This window comes from Onychostruthus taczanowskii, unplaced genomic scaffold, assembly GCF_017590055.1.
Source record: "Onychostruthus taczanowskii isolate IOZ18803 unplaced genomic scaffold, ASM1759005v1 scaffold1, whole genome shotgun sequence".
Classification (NCBI taxonomy): domain Eukaryota; kingdom Metazoa; phylum Chordata; class Aves; order Passeriformes; family Passeridae; genus Onychostruthus; species Onychostruthus taczanowskii.
In genome coordinates this window covers 8,607,481-8,627,957 of record NW_024496525.1, presented here as the reverse complement: position 1 = coordinate 8,627,957, position 20,477 = coordinate 8,607,481, and the positions used below count along the sequence as shown (strand labels likewise).

The 20,477-nt window shown below is 36.7% G+C and overlaps 1 protein-coding gene across 2 annotated transcripts in view; it reads left to right on the top strand.

Moving 5' to 3' along the window:
- GPHN (gephyrin) overlaps positions 1-20,477 on the top strand; it is a 270,642-nt gene that overhangs the window by 212,329 nt on the left and 37,836 nt on the right. For both annotated transcript variants that reach the window (XM_041396794.1, XM_041396784.1), the window contains 3 exons: positions 9,344-9,386; positions 12,676-12,813; positions 18,138-18,230. In XM_041396794.1, the coding sequence (XP_041252728.1) occupies positions 9,344-9,386; positions 12,676-12,813; positions 18,138-18,230 (274 nt within the window). The remainder of the gene's footprint in view (positions 1-9,343; positions 9,387-12,675; positions 12,814-18,137; positions 18,231-20,477) is intronic.

Here is a 20,477-nt window from a genome sequence, read left to right as displayed (position 1 = left end):
TTTTCTTAGAGTTGTTGCTCCCTAGTTTGAAGCTTAAACTTTAAAGAGCTTTATTTATTTTTATACTTTAAAATGTACACGTCTGAGTACTTGGCTGAATATTGTATACATGAGAGACTGTAATGTATACCAGATATAAGATTATTGTTACCCTGTGTTTACTAGTTTTGGCTCTGCTACTTGAAGGCCTTCAAATTTAATCTTCCAAGCTCCAATAAAAATGTTAAGATTAACTAAAATCAACTTCTTTGAAGTTATGCTAGTACAGAAGTAATGATCATACTACCTGGGGAAACATGTTTTATTCCTGCTCCTATAGTTAAAAAAGTAGTCCAACCATTCAGTTTAGAATGATAATAACTATAAAAATGTCCAACCAAAATTTCTGGAAAATACCAACAAGAAAATGGTGAAGATTAAAGATGCTTTTAAAAATCTAAGAAATTGGGTGGTGGCTTTTTCTGACTCTTTGGGCACTGCTCATTGGATTGATGGCTCTTGAAGCCACAAAGTCACAGAACTGTTTCTAAGTTTTGATTGCTTTGTTCCTGTTTACATGTGATCATGTTCCTTTAACATAGAAATACAAGGAACGTTACCTGTGTGGTCAGCTTCCAGGAAGATCAGATTGTAAGCATGAAATTGATATTGTAAGCTTTGTTAGCCTAGAAGTTTGAGTCAGACTTATACAAACTTAGTGGAGAGATGCTTTTTCGCTCCACAGACCTTGGATCAAAGGGATGGAGACCGTAGCCTAGAAGCAGATAGGAGCAGAAGCAGTAATGCTAAAAATTCCAAACATGCTTCTGCCAATTCCTCACCAGCATTCATTCAGATATTGACAATAACTAGATATTAAGAAAACTGAGTTGTGTTTCCCAGCAGTAGCAGGTGTGGTGAATGGTGACTCCATCGCTGTTCTTTCTGGAGCAGAAAGTGCAGTTCTGTAGCAGGAAAGGTGAATGGGTGCCAAGGAAGCCTCTGTCACACTTTCTGTCTCCACATTAGTGCTGACTTAATTTTTCTTGCTGAAAAAACTTCTTGCACCGCTTTCAGGAGTACTCATTTTCTGTGTGTCCTTCCTGAGACACATATTGTGTGATTTTTGTCATGCCACACTGGCAGTGTGCACTCCCAGCGCAGAAAGCCAATTGTATCCTGAGCTGCATCCAAGGAAGTGTGGGCAGCAGGGTGAGGAAGGGGATTCTGCACCTCTGCCCTGCTCTGGTGAGATCCCATGTGCTCTGGGATCCCAGCACAGGAAGGACATGGGCCTGTTGGAGTGAGTCCAGAGGCCAGAGGAGGGCCATGAGATGATTGCATGGCTGGAGCATCTGTCCTGTGAAGACAGGCTCAAAGAGTTGGGGCTGTTCAGCCTGAGAGCAGAAGGCTCCAGAAAGACCTTGTAGCTTTCCAGTACCTGAAGGATACCACAAGAGAGCTGAAAAGAGATTTTTTTACAATGGCATGTAGTGGTATGATGAGGGAAAATGGCTTTAAGCTGGAAGAGGGCAGGTTCAAGTGAGATGCTAAGGGTGGTGAGGCACTGGAACAGGTTGTCCAGAGAAGTTATGGTTGCCCCTTCCTTGGAAGTGTGCAAAGTAGGACGGGGCTCTGGGCAACCTGGTCTACTGGAAAGTGTCCCTGCCCACGGCAGGGGGTTGGAACTGGATTACCTTTGCGGTCCTTCCCAATGCAAATCATTCTGTGATTCTATACTGGGCATTCCAAATGCAGTTGAAATAAATGGCAACTGAGGATCTAATCTCTGCAATTTGACTGGAGGCATGTTAGGTTAAATTTACTCTAGATGTCTCTGGGTCTCAGTTTCCCATTTCTAAAATCAACTCAGCCCTCTGCTTCACAAAGGTTTTGCAAAAATAAATTCCTTTGTGTGTATTACAAGGTTGTGTTTAGTAGAACTGAGACAGAGAAATCTATAAAGGATCAAATAAATACGCATTTAGCAGACAGTTTGAATAACGTTTAGTAAGTAAAACATGAAACTAATCTTTGAACAGGGAGATTAAAATGAAGTAGCCTTGTCTTCTACAGAAACCCTGCTGAAAATAATTAGGATGAAATTACGATGCCTTCATGTCAAAGGAAAAATGAGTTGCCACATAACATTAATCTGTCCTAAATGTTGTTTCACTTAAACTTGCCAACTTTACTTGACTACATTTGAATAAATTTTAAAATTTTATTTTGAGGTTCATACAATTCAATAAAAGTTTAAGCAAACTTTCCATTTTTTTGCAGTAATATTGATATTTCACTGTTTAATGCTGCATTGAAATTGGCTGTTGCTGGGTAAAGAAATAAAAAGATGAAAATAATTAAAATTTCATTAAAAAACAAAATACTTGTAATAGAAATGAAGCTTTTTTAAATGTCAACCATACTAGTCAAGGGTGAGAGAGTAATTTATGATGTGCTTGAAGACAAGAATTTCTATACATTACTCATGTATCTGAAAACAACTTTAAAAGTTGGTTAATCTGGGACAAGGAGTTCAAGCTGGTCAGACAGGATATAACTCAGATATCTAATGCATACTCGTAAGGCTAAGTGGTTTGTCAGTCATATTGGCAGGGTGTGAAATTCTATGAAAATAGGCAAGTAAATACCATTTCTGTGGCAAACAGCAAGGATAACAGGAATTTTTTTGCCCTTGTACCCCTTAGGGAATACATCTTATTACCTCTACCTTTGTTTACACTGTCTACTTCTCAAACTGGACACTATTTCCAGGGCATTTGAAGAATATTCAAGATTTTCATTCAAACAAATAAAAGATTTTGTTCACAGTTAGTAACACAAGTAGTAGAACATTTCATTTTTTCAAGTGCAGGTTTTCTAGAGATTATTTTGTGTCTTATCCCACCTGAATTTTGATAGCACAGGTTAGAAATACCTGGTGGAGTTTATGAACAAATTTGGCAATAATGTTTATGTCCTGAATTAATGTAAGCTTTAGCTTATACAAGATACCTGATCTCTTCGTATTTGGGTATTATGATTAATGCAGCTTCTCTGAACAAAAAGTGGTACGATCTTGAATAAACTCTGAACCACCCCTAAAATACCACTGAAATGTGCCATCATTCCAGTGTTATTCATATAGCATTATCTGTATGCTGTCCCCCCTCCTAAGAACACAAAATGCAGTTCTTTTTTAAGAGCTAAGGTAAACATTTCATTAAAACTACTCTGAAGAGAAGAAATCCCACTTTGCCTCTTAATTCTCAACTATGAAGCCTATACTGCCAGTTTGTAGTAGCCAGTTGGCTTTCCTGTAAGCTTACTGTGGTTTGCTATTTTGTCTCCTTTTTATACTGTATATATCACAGTTCTTCCTGTCTTCTCATTGTGAGCTGTTCAGCTTGCAATTTTAGTTGGCGTGTGAGATTCCTTTGAATCCTCTTCTAGGATAAATAAATGTGTTGGTTTTACCTCTCCAGCACAATGGTAATTCCTGTTGAGAGGTGACTAATCTAAGAAAACTGCTCTTTGCCTTTTCATTCCGTGTTGTTTGAAATATTGGATAATACCTTTTTTTTTAATACTGCTGCTGTAAAAGGAACCACTTCAGCCCTTATATTTCTATGGTGTATTCATCAATCCCCTTCCACTGTCCTGTTTGAATAGTAGTAAGGATAAGCCCTAATCTGACCATAGAATCCCATATGTGTGTGCAGAGTCCACTGGGAAACAATTATCAAAATTCAGTAAATCTGTATGTAAAATGTAGGTGATTAGAAAAAAACTCAGAAAAGAGAGCTCAGTAATGTATGGATAAAGACAGTGACATATTCAAGATTTAAAATTGACTTTTGTCAGTGTCCAGTCTACCAAGCACAACACTTAGTAAGTTGTAAAAATCTGCTCCCAAAATTATTCTGGCTTCAAATAACTATCTGTTTATTTCTTCACACTGACTCCAAATGAGTGATTTCTTGTGTGGAATACCACATTATTTAATGTTCATATTCAAATTTTGGTGAGCTAAATCCCACCATCAGGCGTGCTTGTTTTAAAAATTGTGTTAATGAGTAATGTGTGCTGCTGTCAAATTCCTTGTGTTCACTTTTATTTCCATTTCAGAAGTGATCTCAGTATAATAGGAAAAAATTATTCTGTTTTTTTGAACTGACTTTAGTCCTAATTCAGATGGCCATAAAGCATTCTCTTAAGACCTTGTAAGTTCAGTTCAGTGCAAAAGTGTTGTTTGAATAAGAATTGATTCCTGAAATTGGAAGATTGCATATTGTAATAGGATTTTTTAATCCCATCATACTTTATTGAAAGTTTTTGAAGTACACAATTCCAGATGCACTTTTTTTTTGGAACTAGATGATCTTTAAGGTCCCTTCCAACCAAGCCATTCTTGTGAATGTTTTTAACAACTTCATTTTTATATTCCCTATTAATTCAATCAAAGCTATTCTCTCTATTCTTCAGAGAACAGAGACATAGTAATTAATAATAATAATTAATAGATTAATCCTGTTAAATCAGGATAGATTTAAGACACTAAAAGTGACATAAACAATCTATTTTATTGCATTTTTTATTTGCTCCTAGTTTAACCTTATGGATATTGCTTAGAATAACATGCCAAAATCAGTTTTTATAGATAAGTATTATCAGATTAGCTTCAGACATTGTTATTCATGGTTTAGTTTTCTCTTATCTGTTTATTTAGAGACAGTGAATAATGTATGTTGCCCTCTTAGAGGATAGAAGGTATTTTAGGCAGAAGACACTGCAAACCCCTACAGTTATAAATTAGATCACATGTGATTTGAAATCTGTTTAAAGCAGACAAATATTTCAGAGACCATTCAAATGGCACGTGCACAGTGTATATTGTACAGAACTTGGGTCACGAAGTTACTAATAAATCACATGCAGAACAAAAGTAGCAGCAGCGTATTTTCCCACATCATAGCAGACACGTTGTCTTCATAAAGCTGCTGAAGTTTTAAGGAAGCTGCATGAGTTATGCACTTTCTCACCAGCAGAAAGTGCAGTAGGTGCAATACCTCATGAACAGTCCTGCCTGGTGTTTGGGAGAGTGGGAATGCAGTTCTGAAATTGTAAACAGCTGCTGTGCTTTGCTTACCCTGCTTCCTTCATTACAGCTTGGCGAACTCATTCCCGCTGCTGTACCTTAGTCCTCTGCCTATGTTTGGGTTTCTGCTGGTGGTTCCACATTCTGCATGCTTTCCTCAGAGTGGAGCGATGTGCTTCCCCATAAGTGCTAAAGATTATGGGTCAGCCTCCTGCAGGCTCTGTGTTCCTGAGAAATGGGCTCTTTCTGTTGGTGGTAACTCATGCTTTGATGTCATTGTTCTGAATTGTTCTTCATGTTGTAGTATTGAGTTAAAATGTACTCCCATAAGAGTTAGCTTTTCATATTGGGCTGGAAACTCTTCACCTTTGTCTAGCAATTTGTTTTATTATAACCAATGGCTTCTAATTGTACCTCCCATAATGAAGAGCTGACTTAATACTCTGTGCTAATCTTGTTATGACTTTAAAAAGGTAAGTAATTTCTCTAACAATTCCTAACAGTCATGGTAGAGTGTTAAAGGGTTTCTCAGTTTCTTTTTCCATTATTTTTCACATGAATTTTTCACTCGTAGCATGAACTTTTCTTTGTGTCTTTTTCTATTTTTGAAAAAAAATTCAGACTGATTTTTATTTGCAGCAAAACATATTATGTAAATTTAAATGAATCCAATTTAGTACAGCCACTGTTTGGTTTTTTTTCTCAGACCAATCATGACCAATAGATAGAACTTGTCAGCAGGACTCTTTACTTTTACCATTCTGTTTATTTATTTTTGAGTACTGTGTTTCACGTTCTATTTACTACTTCAGCTTATGGGAGAAAGCTTACTCTGCATTCCAGCATGATGAAATTACATTTTCAAGAACATAAAATCCAATTTGTTTAAAATACAGAGTAATGTGAACTGAATGCTTTGGGTTTGATTACATTCTGTCTGAACTATGCAGGGGAATGGTACTGACTGGTAGCCCAATGTATCTTCTGCCAAGTTAGAGTGTGAGCCAAGAGGCTGTAGAATAGACAAACAATAAGTCTATACTTTCCCTGTGAAAGAAAAGACAGCCATAGGTTGCTCTATCTGTAACTACCTGTGAATGAGAAGAATTACAGTAAATTCTCCTAATAATAATTCTCCCTGGTTAGTCATGGAATTATATGCAATATAGCATGGATTCCTCAGTTAACAATAGCTGTGAAAAGAATACAGATTTTTTGTAAATGTCACAAATAACGAAGTAGTAAAACATACAAATAATGAATATTTTAAAAGGCGCTTAAAGCACATGACCCCGTTTATAAAAGCTCCATTGCTGCCAAAACTGTATGTGTTAGGGAACTGGTGGGTTTTATTAAAAAACATTTTACTGGAGTTTTGATTTAAAATAACATTTAGGATAAGAATGTGCAATTCATATTAAACAGAAGTATTATGTAATAACTAATTTTGATGTCAGTTATGTTAAAACATGGTTTGTATTCTGCAGCTGTGAGCATAGGTTGGGAAATGATCAAGTCTAGCTGATCAAGCCTTTTATTTTATTATCATGGATTCCTCTTCCACAGCTGCTTTTAAAATTTGTGGGAAGCAAATTATTTCTCATACTGCATATGTTGCCCATCAGGTGAGTGATAACATGGAAACTTTAGGCTGGGTGTAAGAAATCAAAAAGTAAATATGAAGTCCTCTGTGTGCACAGAATTTAAAAAATGACCTGTGAGAGGCTGTGTGTGAAGCCAGCTGTCTTTTGTTACCATTGTCATTTGGACATTTTAAGAGCAAAACTTTGTCAGCACGTTTTTTATATTAGAAGATTTGATCTGCAAATCTCAGCTGCTCTGTTCATTATAAATCTCTTGTTTTTGTCCATACACTAGCTCCACTATAGGTTGGAAGGGCTTAAAGATGAACTGAGGAGGAATAGAGGCTACAACTCGAGAGTAACTATTACTGCTCAAAGGAGCTGTTTTCCATTCGCAAACATTGCTTTGCGCTATGGGTTTGGGCTCCTTCTGTTCCTCCACTTTGTTGAAAGACTCTCTCTTGACTTCCATTTTACTTCTTTAGCACTGTCTTTGTCTGCTAACATTTTTCCTCCTTCTCTAGTAGCTTTTATCTGTGTCCTTTGGATCACATATTTTACTTAGTTTGTTTTAGTAGATTGTTTCAAATGTTTGTGTTTTGTATTTTTGGTTTTTTGCCTTTTTCTTTAGGACTGTGTTATCTCACTGAATTTCATTCCACAGTTGCTGAATTGCTTGATTATTTTGCAGCAGGTCCATTCCTCATTTTCTCTTTTCATGTTTTTCAGTGAGAAATAAGAGAGCCTCTTCCATTTTAAACAGTATTCTTACACACATAGGCCCATGTCTCCTTTTGCATACACCATCTTCTGCCTTGCCACATCCATCCTGCTTCTCTCTCCCTCCCTCTCAAACTGTGCTTCTCTTTCTTTTGTGTTTTCTTTCCTGCCATTATACCACCTTTTTGGTCCAGAATTGTCCTTTGGTAAATTATAGGTAAATAATTACTTCTTCCAAAGAGAGTTCATTTTATGCCTTTGAAATCTGGTAAAACAACTCTGGGCCAAATTTGGGCATCATTAATCTTTTGTTTGCAGTTTTCTTGTACAGTATTTTTGGTGGGAAGTGGGGAGGGTGTGGGGCTTTTCTGTTTGTTTTTGTTAAACAATAGTTTTTTTCAGGGAAGGACTCCATAACCCACTCTAAGTTGCAACATTACTTTCCATAAGTTATTCCATTACAATAAGTAGATTGTGTTGCACTGTAGAATCCAATTTTTTATGTGGCTATCTATCTGGGGCAAGCTGCTGTGGAACAGAAGAAAGAGGTTTAGAAGCTGGGGCACCATTTGTTTCAGCCTTAAATGGTTGTTCCTTTCTGAAGACAGCTTTTGAGGGGTTGGGGGTTTATCATTCTTCATCAATTGTTAGATAATACATATTCACTTTCTAGGCAATTTTTCTGTAACTGCAAGTCCAGAGTGAGGTCTGAAAGATAATCTGGATTCACTCCTTTGCTTTTGCGGCAGAGACAGATGTTCTGCTGGGAAATTAAACCCTCAGCATCACCTGTGCTATTCCACTTCTTTCACTACATGTACACACTTTTACTTTATTAGTATTCTCATTGAAATTTAAAAGACCTTTGTCAATAAAGTAAAAAAGAGAAGGATTCAGTTCTTACTATCTTAGAGGTTTGTCTTCCTGTGAAGTTTACTTTAGCTGGGGTTTTGTCCGCACAAAATGCTTTCTGTTCAAGTGCTGCCAGGTCAGTCATCTGGCCTGACAGTAGTCCATCTGAAAACTTGCAACTTCAGGGTTATTATACATGATGCTATCTTTCAAACTTGAGAAGAATTAAAAATTTAATCTGTGTTGTGTTTACAGGGCTGATACTCTTAAAAAAAAAAAACAAACAAACAAACAAAAAAACCCGACATTTTTTAAATCTCCATAGTAAACAGAACTGTAAATATCCAGTGTTACTAGAATATTAGACCAATATGAATTGCCCAATTTCCCTGCAGTGAGACTAATTTATTTGGAATAGCACAGTGTCCTAAGCATCAAAGAAGAGGGGTTGTTGAGAAACCATGTCATTCTCACACAGTTACTTTTTAAAGTAGAATTCCACTACAAAATTCTTAGTGAACATCTTTTAACCAAAGAGGAACAGCGGAGTAAATTTATCAGCTCCATCCAGGAGCCATTTAGACAGCCATTGTGTGTTGCTTATACAATTGTGAAGATTTCTTATTAAACATTTGCAGGATCAACATAATTGAAACTAAATATTTTAAACTCTCAATACCTGAAAATATCAGCAATAGAATTTTAAATCAGGTCATATACTTTTGTTAGTATTCTGTCTAATAATCAAAGAGGACCTTGATTCAGTGCTAGTGTAATTACAGCTGTATAAGAAAATGTGTATTTTCTGTTGAAAACTGATGCTTAACACGTAATTTTAAGCACCGTTCTTTGATTTTTCTCACTTACTGTCCTTAGGCCATCTTGTTTCTTATGGAAGGGGTGTGGAATCAAATTGCTTGTATCAGATTCTGACCATCAGCTTAAATATACCCTTCTGCTTAAACACATTTATCTCATGCAAAATATGTAAGAATGTTGCTGAAAATATGTATAGCCTCTGTCTTAGATCCCAGGAGCTTGCCCATTTTATCTCTGTATTTTGCATTCTTGTTAACTTCTGTAGCTCATAGACTCTGTGCTCTCTCTGCAGGTCCAATCTAGGTGCAGCAGCAAGGAGAACATCCTCAGAGCAAGTAAGTGCAGAAACTTCTTAGCTCTGTTGAGAGAAACTAGAACTGCTCAGAAGACAGCAAATGATAGTCAGATCAGAGGTGGGACTAAGTGGGTTTGCAGCAGAAATTTAGTAACTTAAGACAGTGAAATCCAGTCCAAAGGTAAAACTGTAAATAGATCATAGTGTTCATGTATTAATGGAGAGTCACCTTTTAATTTATTCTTCCAAGTTGTATTTCTAATGACATGGAAGTCTGTGTTGTTTGTAATGTTTTGTTGTAAATGATCATGTGTGTGCAGGTTTTATGGGCAAGAATTATCACTCAAAGACAATGAAAATGGAGGTTCTCCGCTTGAATAGATATTGGTTTTACTTTCATACTTGAACATGAATTTGAATGTTGTATTGCATAGAACCAAACCAGAAAATGCAAAGGTTAAGAGTTCACATTGGATCCAAATGCTGTCTAGTTTAATTTGCAGAATTATTTTTCTTTGTGTTGTGGGAATCTTTTCTAGTCTAAAATTTGATCCACCATATGTGTGTGTATATGTATAATGACAGGACTAGGAAGATGTTTTGGTGGTAAAAGAGCAGGCTGTCAAGAATTTTCTACCTTATGCAACCAATTGAATTAGCTGCTTCAAAGCTAGAGGATTAGTCTGTCATACAAAATGCAGCTTAATGTAAGTAGTTATTTTTGGAGCTATCTGACATTTCACATTAGTGAAAGATAACTTGGTGAAGTCTGAGCAGTTGTTTAATGTCATTTGCTTATAATTAAAGTACCATTCAGTAGTTTTACAATTTAAAAAAAAAATTTGTTTGTCTCTGGGTCTATTTAAATCTGTGATACCTCTAACAGAAGTGTTAGCATTTGTTTGTAGGAAGAAATGGAAGAGAGAAAGGTTAGTAGTTACACCAACATCCTTCTTCCTTTCTTCATAAAGGCTATTCATGCTTTAGGTTTAACACCTAAAGGGGCTCTATTTTCTTGACTTTTCTTGCAGAAATAATGGGTGTTACTTTTGGTGTTGGAAAAAAGATGTCAGAGGTTAGGGAATTTTATATATTTCCAAAACGTCTATGTTGGAGAATGCATTTCTCAGAAGATTTGACAGAACCTTTGACTTAAGCAAATGACATGCATTAGGGACAGACTTGCAAATCTGAAGGTTGTTCTCTGGGGACCAGTCAAAGTATTCAAAACCTGTGAATTCTATCACTTTTTAAGGTTTAAAGAGGTGAAATGTGAGTTCCTGAAGTAGCTAACAGTGAGTTTTAAGTAGCAGTGAAATTACTGCTAGAAACAGTAAAAGCATGTAGTGGCAATAGCATAAAGGTTGTTCACTGCCACACAATTCCCTCAGCTTTCATTGCTGTGACATGTTTTTTCTTAGCATTTTCCTTAATATTTTCCAACTTAAAACATCAGGAAAATGTTACAAACATTTTGTATTGTGTGGAATCTGCTGGACCTTCAGAAATTACAGTGCTGCTAAAGCAGGGTTTCTTTCTCTATGCAGAGGCGGATGTGGGAAGTTTGACTGTATTTCACAAATGCTTCCCTTTTCCTCTTTAATGGTGTTGTCAAAAAAAAAAAAAAAAGGCATGATAACTGGAAATGTAAGCTTGCTAGGGAGATCCCCGTTGTTAAAACCAGGAATGCAGTTTTTCCATGCTACACTTTTATCTTACAATAGTTTATTTTGGATCATTTGTCCCTAGTTTTCTTATGAGAAAGTTAGGTTTAAGAGTTTGCAAAGTCTTAATATAGTTAGAAAGTGTCTCATCAGGTGTTTCTCTCTTCCTCAGAATGCCAACTGCTATCTTAAGGAAAAGAATTAAGTCAATTAAAAATTATCTCTGCTTGACAAATTCACAGTGCCTGCTTTTTTCTTCATGCCATCTTCTAAATTTGTACAAAGAGATTGTTCAAGTAATTTCTTCCAGAATCATTCCTGGAAGAATTAGGTGGGCAGTTTTACTTGTCTCTACTTCTTCCTCTGAAAGGTAGTTACTGTGTTAATAGCAAAAAATAATTAGTGAACAATGTCTCACATGAAAAGGTAAGCATGTGTTAGTGCTGAAGAAGTATTGTACATATAGATTAATTAAGAAACCTCCTCTTCTGAAGGAAGACTTCAGAATTAGACTGCGTGACTGTTGTGCTATTTTTTACTTGCTTTTTATTAGAAGACTACACTTGAAGCAGTAATCTGGTTTTTTTTTCAGAATCTGAAGGCATGTGCAGCAACAAATGAGATATTTATGTAGTGACTGCAAAGCCAAATCATGTCATTGAAAATTAGTTTCTATTATTTAATGCTTTCTGTACTGTAATTTATGTTACTCAGGGATATCATTACATATCACACATAGAACATCATCCACTTTGGCTTTCATAAATACCTTCTTGTTCTAGGTAAATCCTTTCAAGGTACTCTGCAATTGTAATTGTGTGAATCCTTCAGTTTATATCTGTTGCTCTTGTTTATGTATTCCTGCAATAGTTCTCTCTTGAGTTGCTTATCTTCACTTGCAAAATCCTTCAAAGCTTGTTGTCCCCTTGTTTAATCTCTCAGTAAGTATCATGAAATTAAACACACTGTTGGTTTCATTTTCAAACAACTTCTGTCATATTTTCTCCCTACCTGTCCCTCACACTTGGGAAAAGCAAGCCTTCTGAGGCTGTCCTGCTGCCTTCACTCCAATCATATATGTAAACAACACTTTGCTATGATGACGACAAAATCTTGACAACGGGTAGGATGCCCACTAGCTGGAGATGCTGTCTGCTGCCTTGACTGGCCAGTGATTTCATTGTGCTCTCTCTACCTTCCTTTCAAACCTTTGGACTCCCATCTCTCTCTTGGACTGTAGACTCACTGGCACAGTGTCCACTGTTGTGCTTTATCTGTGCATGGCACAGAGCGTGTTGAGATGTGTTTGTGCAGAACAGAATGGAGTGAATTGTCCTGAGTTGACAGAACTGAATTAGTCTCAGATTATCATCCTCGGAGTAAAATGCTGCATCATCTGGAAGGGCTTCTGTTGTACATTAACCAGTCTTTTCATGCTCATCAAGACTTCTGGTATGTTCTTCACTACAGATAAGGATATACACTCTCTTGATTCTAGCTGAATACAGTGTCTTCCCAGGGCCAGACATGAAAGCTCAATAGTGATAACTGACTAATTTAATTTGCTCCAAAGTGCTGATTAGTTTCAGTAAAATGGTTTAAATGAACATCACTACATGAATCTGCTCACTGTAGCCCACATGAAGTTGTTCTTTCTCATTGCAGGTCACAGTGCCGTTGACATTACCAAGGTAGCAAGAAGACATCGCATGTCTCCATTCCCATTGACATCCATGGACAAGGCCTTCATCACAGTTCTGGAGATGACCCCAGTGCTTGGAACAGAAATCATCAATTACAGAGGTATATTAAATTGGATTCTTTGTGAGCATGAGGGTGATTACTTCCCTATTTGGCAACCTTTCTGCTCTTTTGTTAATGTGAGGTGTCTGAAACAGTGCTTTCTCCAGGAGAAACTGCTTTAGGAAATACCTGTAATAGAGGAAACCTTTCAAAGTTAGGAGAATGTCAGTTAAATTCAGTGGTGCTCCGTGAAGGAGTCTGTAACGGAACACTAATAAAATACATGAATCAATTTTCTTCCTGTTTGTATTATATGCAGCAAACATATTATCCTCAACCTGAATGTACCTCAGTGGACTTTTGTAGATGCCAAGTAGCTGAAAGCTTTACTGTGATTGGTTCCCTCTGTTGTCTCACTGTGGAAGATTCTCACTAAGCCCCTTTCCTATCCGAGATTAATGATCAAAGCAAAGTGATTATTGATTCCAGATCACTTTTTTCCATGTCTATATCTTTAACAGTTCATCTCAGTCTCTTTTTACAGGTTCTAGTTAGCCTGCTAGTCATTCCAGAATTTTCCTCTTCTTCTCATAAATGCAATTCCTTTTCTATTCTAACACTACATGATCATCTTCTGAAATTACTTCATTTTAATGTGTGATCTATCCAAACTTTGTAATTAAAGAGTAACTGGTTTTGATTTATACAGTGAGGTTGTCTTCAAAAGCACCAAACAGCAAGCAAAGTATCAGACTTTGTTACTGTATCTATACTCATGAATAAGTAGGGATAGATGAAGTGATTTTCTGGCCCTAAGAGGAATTAGCAAGGCATCTCTCATGTTTATTCAGGTAAACTGTCCTCCTTCCTGAAATACTGTATTCATATTGTCTATGAGGTGCCTCCCTAAGCTTCTGCTATTCCTTACATCAAGCCTGGGAGAATGTGCTTGGCACATAACAAAACCATGACAGGAAATATGCTGACAAGTAAACCTAAACTAGGAAGGGAGGCAGAAGCCTCTTCCAGGGATTCTTCCAAATTGTCCAAAAGTAATGTGGTGAGTGAAGAGATTGTGGAACTATAAACCTCAAAAGCCAAAAACATTTAGGGCTGGTGTGCTACAGACAGTAGAGAGACACAAATAATTTCTGAATCTTCTGTCTCCTGGCTTGGAAGTTCAAAGTTTTCATGCTCTTTGCCAAATCTTTGTGCTACCAGAAGCCTTCAAGATGTCTTCATATTGACATACTGATTTAGCAGACTGTAGGTAATATCACACCTGTGCATTTAGTGACTCCAAGCAGAGTTCAGTGTTCCTCTATGCCTTGGCAGCAGGATTTCTGAGAAAATGCTCCATGTCCTGCATTCAGAACAGCACCAACACTGGATCAACAAGGAATATGCATAATACACCCTGCACTTTCATAATGGTGTGCAGATTAGAAGACACTAAGGCATAAATGCCAGGGCATAACTACTGGGCTTTTTGGGTAGCTGTCAGTTAAATGTCTTTTCTAAGACAGCCCTTTGTGAACAATATGATGAGCTGCAACGTTGGGTACATTTAGTCCAAATCAATGCTACATATGCAACCCTGAACTCCTGAAATAGAGGATGAAATACTGGCATCTGTCTCCCTGATAAGCACATCATATATTTATTTTGGTATGTCAGATACAGTTAAGGTACTGTCAGATTATTATTCTTCTTTGAATAAAAGAAGTTTTGATTGAAGTACAGAACGTACCTATTGTTATTTCTGGCACTGTTATTCTGTCAAAAATAATGAACTGAGTCTGCTGAGTCACTTTAGTTTTGACCCTCTTCCCTCTCACCCAAAACACAAGCATTGGATTGATGGTAACATTAGCAGGTTCAGAGACAGATACTTGATTTAATGTTCACATAATTATACCAACAATTCCTTCATATTTTTGCACTGTAGTGCAAATTGCAAAAATTGCAAAATTTTATCTTGCAATTTATTTTTCAAGTAGTGTACATGTAATTTAGCATGGTACGTTTTCCAAGTATATAGTATGAAATTTCAGGATTGAGCCTATAGGAGACAGCCTAAAGGACATGTCTGTGTCTGTGATACTGCAAATTCAATTCTCTTAATCTACAGATACAAATCCCAAGATGGAAATGCATTTTCAGAAGTTCTTAAAGGATCACCATAATGTTATACAGACAAATACATAGAATTGTTTGTATAGGCATGTGTGTATGCACACACTTATGTGTTGGATAAAAAACAATTTAATTTTGAAGAACGCAATTAATTAAGAGCCAGTTTTTCAATTAGTTACGGTTTCATTTTTTTTTGTTAATATATATCAAATCTCAGAAAATTGTAAAAATTTAGTTCTGGAGGTCTGAAACTGTATTTAGAAAAGCCCTATTGCACTGTGTTTGTTTTCTTCGTGATTTTGTGAATTTGAGTTACAACTGAGCTTCTGAAAACTATCTTTCAGGAGCACAGTTTCTCTCCAAGGAAAGTGAAATCTGCAAAATTCTAGGAGTGGTAATTGCCTAATTAATTTAGCCTGATTTAGTTAAAATAAACATGTTTTATAGCATTCATCCTCACAAATAAAGCTGCTGAATGTTATTCTGTACAAATACCCAGTACAATCTCGATTTTATTCTTGATTAGGCAAGGCGGGCTGTAGTCTCACAGATCTATCTATTCTCTCCTAACATAAGGGAGAGGATTGTTAAAGTTATCTTTTGAAACATGACTTTCATGCTGGTGTGTTGCTCAGTGACCATATAGATAATTTAACCTCTTTCATATTTTAAAAAAATGGACTGTCCTAAAGCATTTTATGGAAGTGTCATAAACCCAAGGCATCTGAAGCATATTTTTCACCTGCCGTCATCGATATCTGGTGTGAAGCTACCAGTTAGGCTTTTATTCCAAATAAATGCAGTTACCTGAGTATAGCTCTGTGGACACATAAGGTTAAGTTTTTAGACAACATGATTATGATTATTCTTCTGGAACTAAGAAGATGCAGAAGTTTAACTAATAATAAAATTATAATGCAGAAGCAATCTACATTTTATGAGCTTAAGCCAGAGAACAGCACATTTATTCTTGTCTAATCCAAGAGCCTAACTGATTGGTTTGGTAGCATTGACTTTTCATATCACGCTGAAGTGCTACCAGGGCAGTATTTACAAAATCCATCACTTCCTAGTACAAGATGTCTTATTGCTGTGCCCCAGAGAAATCAAAGCTCTTCACGGAACTGTTCCAGGTTCAACACCGAAGCTTAGCAAATACCCACGTTTGAAAAGTGAGTTTAATGTAATTCTCCATTTTGTTTCAGAAAGCTATGAGCATCACAAGGGGCAGTTGGATGAATTCAAATAATTCAGAACATCTTTCTGAATTACAATTAATCAAAATAGGGTCAAACTGTATTTTTAGAATATTTTCTTAAAAGAGAGTGCAGAGGTACTCAAGATTGTCCTCTAGTTGCTGACTTGCTTCATTTTAAATGCCTAAGGCTGCTTCAGCAAATAAATCTTACATTTTTCTTCTTGTAATGAAACTCATTCCCATTACTGGCTAGCCATTTATTCCTTTCAAATATTGCATGGCAATATGCCAAGAACATACTGTTCAACTTTGCCCTAATTGGTGCAATTTTGCATGCAGACAAGAAGCAAAATGAAGGCACAACATGCCTGCTAAAATTGGAATTATCACTTTTGCATGAGATTTTGTGCATCTATGAACAAAGGGTATTTTTACTAGACCTTTGATAGCTGCCTTTTCTGTGCTACAATTTAAATGTCTGTGTCTGCATTTTTTTACTAAATATAAGTATACAAGCTTCTCTGAGCTTTCTAATAACTTCTATATTGTGTATCACAGGCACTGATATGCAGGTTTGCACAGGTAAATTAATTGCCATTACAAAAGTGCTTTTCTAGATGCTTTAGCAGGTTTCAGGAGCATTTTCATGGCAATATTTATTTTAGCAACACAGCATGAACAGTGACTTCAGGATGAAAGTTGATACATACGGATGTGAGCAGAATGTTGTTATAGTTACAATAATTAATTGCTAACTAAGTCACATTGTGTTAATAAGTAAAATACAGTCTTCATTATAATACCACTTCACTGGAGCTGAACATTTCCAAATTGAGTGGGTGAACTTTTTTAACAAAATCTGCCCATTTAGTGTGCAGCTCTAGCTCTTCTGCCTTCCCAGTCGATCCGGACCACGCAGATTTCCCTGTCTGTAAAATAAGAAACACACTTTGTGCACTTCTCTTTTTTGGCATGTCTCAAAGATCATAATCTCTAAAGCACATATCCATGGAAATTCTCCTGGCAGAAATAATCATGCAACCTCTCACTCCATCACACTTTCAGCTGGATATTGCCTTCAAGTGCCACAATGCACCCTAGGAGCAGGCCTCTATTATGAGCAGGGCTTCCCTTCTTTTACTTAGACATACTGGAATCAAGCCTGTCTCAGTAGTTCTGACCCATGTGTCCCTTCCCAGTACATCTAATCACACATGTAATAAATCTGCTTTCTCTCTCACACTATATCAAGGGCCAAGTTACATATTTTCCCACTCTGTTCCGTGTCATACTAAAAAATAAAGCTCTTGCTGGTGCCATAAAAGTACCAGCCACTTGACTGAGGGTGAAATAATTCATATCAGTCTCTACAGGGAGGCTGAGCCAAATTACAGTTCATCAGCCATAGTTGCTAAGTGAAGAGAGTGTGTTTGAAACAGCTATTAAAATATTTAGAACTGTAACACTGTAAATTTATATAAATAATTCTGACACTTATGTGGACTCACTCTCCATTAAGTAGAAATGCTCTCAGCAATTAGATGAAGCTAATCTATTGCCAAACTTCTTTGCCAATTTATGAAAACAGGTCCATTGTTAATGTTCTCAATTCATCACCTCTCACTTTCTGTGCACAGGATTTACTTTTGAAATGTCATTTTACAAGTTTTTAAAGAAGAAATTTAATAAAAATTCAAATAAAGGAAAATAAAGAAAATGCCTATATTCAAGAAATCTTAGGGGAAAAACTTGTCCTGATGAAACAAATACTTGTTTTTCTGTCTGGTCCTTAATCAGAGCTATCACCTCTGGGTTTGGATACTTGACATTCAAATCTACTGTAAGCAATTTCACCATAACCAGGAGCACAGACTTAAACAAATCCTTTATCATTACGTTCAGACTCCAGTCTTTTTTCCTGCATGTAGGGTCAAAAATCTAAAGCCTGAGAGATCTATATGTCCCATACACATACATTTCACCTATAGGAGGACACAACTGTTTAATTCGCTGTAATGACACAGAGCATGGTCTTTTCTCTTTTTTCTAGATGGAATGGGGCGAGTCCTTGCTCAAGATGTATATGCAAAAGACAATCTGCCACCATTTCCAGCATCAGTAAAAGATGGTTACGCTGTCAGAGGTAAACACTCACTTTGTGGACATGTAGTATAGCGTCTGCTACTTTATAACATGTTAATTCACCTGTTTTGGATCCAGCGGGGGTTGTTTTGGTTTAGATTTGATACAGATCATTGCTGGGGTCACAGTTGCACTGTCTTGAAGGAAGGCTGCAAAGCCAAGCTCAGATCTTTTTAAGTGGATACTGGTGTACACAGGCAAATTTACACCCATGTGTGCTCCTAGATGTGCACCTCTGTTGCTCGTGCATTTCTTGGAAACATTTAAAATTCAGGACAATAACAGAACATCTGTTTCTGAATTACGGATTCATCTTCTATTTCTCTGTTGTAGATTTAATGAGGATTGTTTATATATATTTTACTTTGTTGAACCATTACAGATATTGATTACATCAGAGAATTTTTGAAAAACTTACCATCATGTTCTCTTATGGAGACACCTCAAAAGAAGAGGTTCTTATTTCAAAAATACTGCAGCTGCCATACATAAATAAAAATAGTTGTATGACTGTATTAATTTCAAGCAGCAAATAATTTAATTAATTTCAAGCAGACCTGAATTCACACTCTGCTTTGCTGCTAGGTGCCACATCACTTTGAGCCAGTTGCTTCACTGTGCATCAGTTTTTCCCTTCGTAAAGCAAGAATAATGATGCTTGCCTCATATGTCTATGAAGGAAATTTAAAATATCCAGAGTCAAACATTATACTGGTAGTGATTTAATTGTGGTAGCCATTGAATTGGAATAACACCGTGTTGAAATTTGTTCACAATAGCCAACTTTCTTCTAGGGGCATTAAAATATCTTTTTTGTTACTGGCAGTTGGAACCGTGGAAAGTAGCTACCCATGAAATAGACTGCCTGCAGACCCATGCAATGGATGTAATCCAGTAGCTTCCCCATACATTCAATATAAAAATAAAATTTCAGGTCCACAAGATGAGAGTGCGTGAGAGACAGGCAGACCAAAATGACTAGTAATTTGGTCTAGGGAGTGCATATGTAGCCAGAGAAATACAGGTAAAGTAGCACTCCAAAAAGCTAAGAGAGTGAGCTCTTGAGTAGAATGCTGAGTGACAAGGGCCTTGGGATCAAGCCAATGCTCTCTTGCAATCTGATTGCTGCAGGGTAAGGCAAAGAACAAATACAATCTCAGTAAACATGCAGAATGAGCAGAGTGATCGTGAACGTCATTTTCAGCAACTTCTGACCGAACCAACACACAAAACCTAATTTTGGTGGTAAATTCAAGTAGAGCAACACTGAGATATTTGAATACATCCAGAGAACAGCACTAAACCTGGTGAAAGGGCTGGAAGGAATGTCCTAGGAGGAGCAGCTGAGGACTTTAGGTTTGTCTTGTTTGAGGAAAAGTATGTTGAGAGGTGACCTCATGACCCCCTACAGCTCCCTGTGGAGGGGAAGGGCACAGGGTGCCCAGTGACATTTTCTGTGGGAATGGCTGAAAGCTGTGCCAGGGAAAGTTTAACTTTGACATCAGGAAATAGTGCTTTACCAAGAGAGTGGGCAGACACTGGAACAGACTGGAACAGAACCCACTAGAGAGTGGGTTGATGCCCCAGGCCTTTCTCTGTGTCAAAGGCAATTGGACAATGCTTTTAATAATTTGCTTTACATTTTGGTTAGCCCTGAATTGATCAGGCAGTTCTATTCTCTGCTATACTGTTTTGTTCTGTTCTTATTATTCTTGTGAACCTGTTATCTTCAGATATGGAAGGAAAAAAAAAAAAAAGCTTTTCAGCAGAGTTAATATTGACATATTGACTACATTAATGGATAGTTCTTACAAAAATATCAGGATTAGCTTTCAGTGGCATAACATGTCTGCCCAAACCCCTATCCTTTCCTCATTTTATATCAGTTGTGTATCATCTATAAACTTTGTCTCTGTATTATTATTAGTGGGGGAATAAAATCTAAGTAGCATTTTATCAGGTTTAAAATAATGTAGCTATTAGGGATTTCTTTCTCTTCTTTTGCTGGATCATGCAAGCACTTTTTTTTCAGTGCAGGCCTAACAACTGTTTTCAGTAGCATTATATGCATTATTCAAGGATATCTAGTTGAAGAATCCTTTTCTACTTTTTTGAGTTCACTCTAAAGCTCATAGATTAGTCTGTTTGATAGGCTTTTAAAGCTAAGTTAATTATTAGTCTTCAAACATTACTAAGTACCATAGATAATGATCTGCAAAGCTGCAGCCAATGCATGAGTACAAAGTGA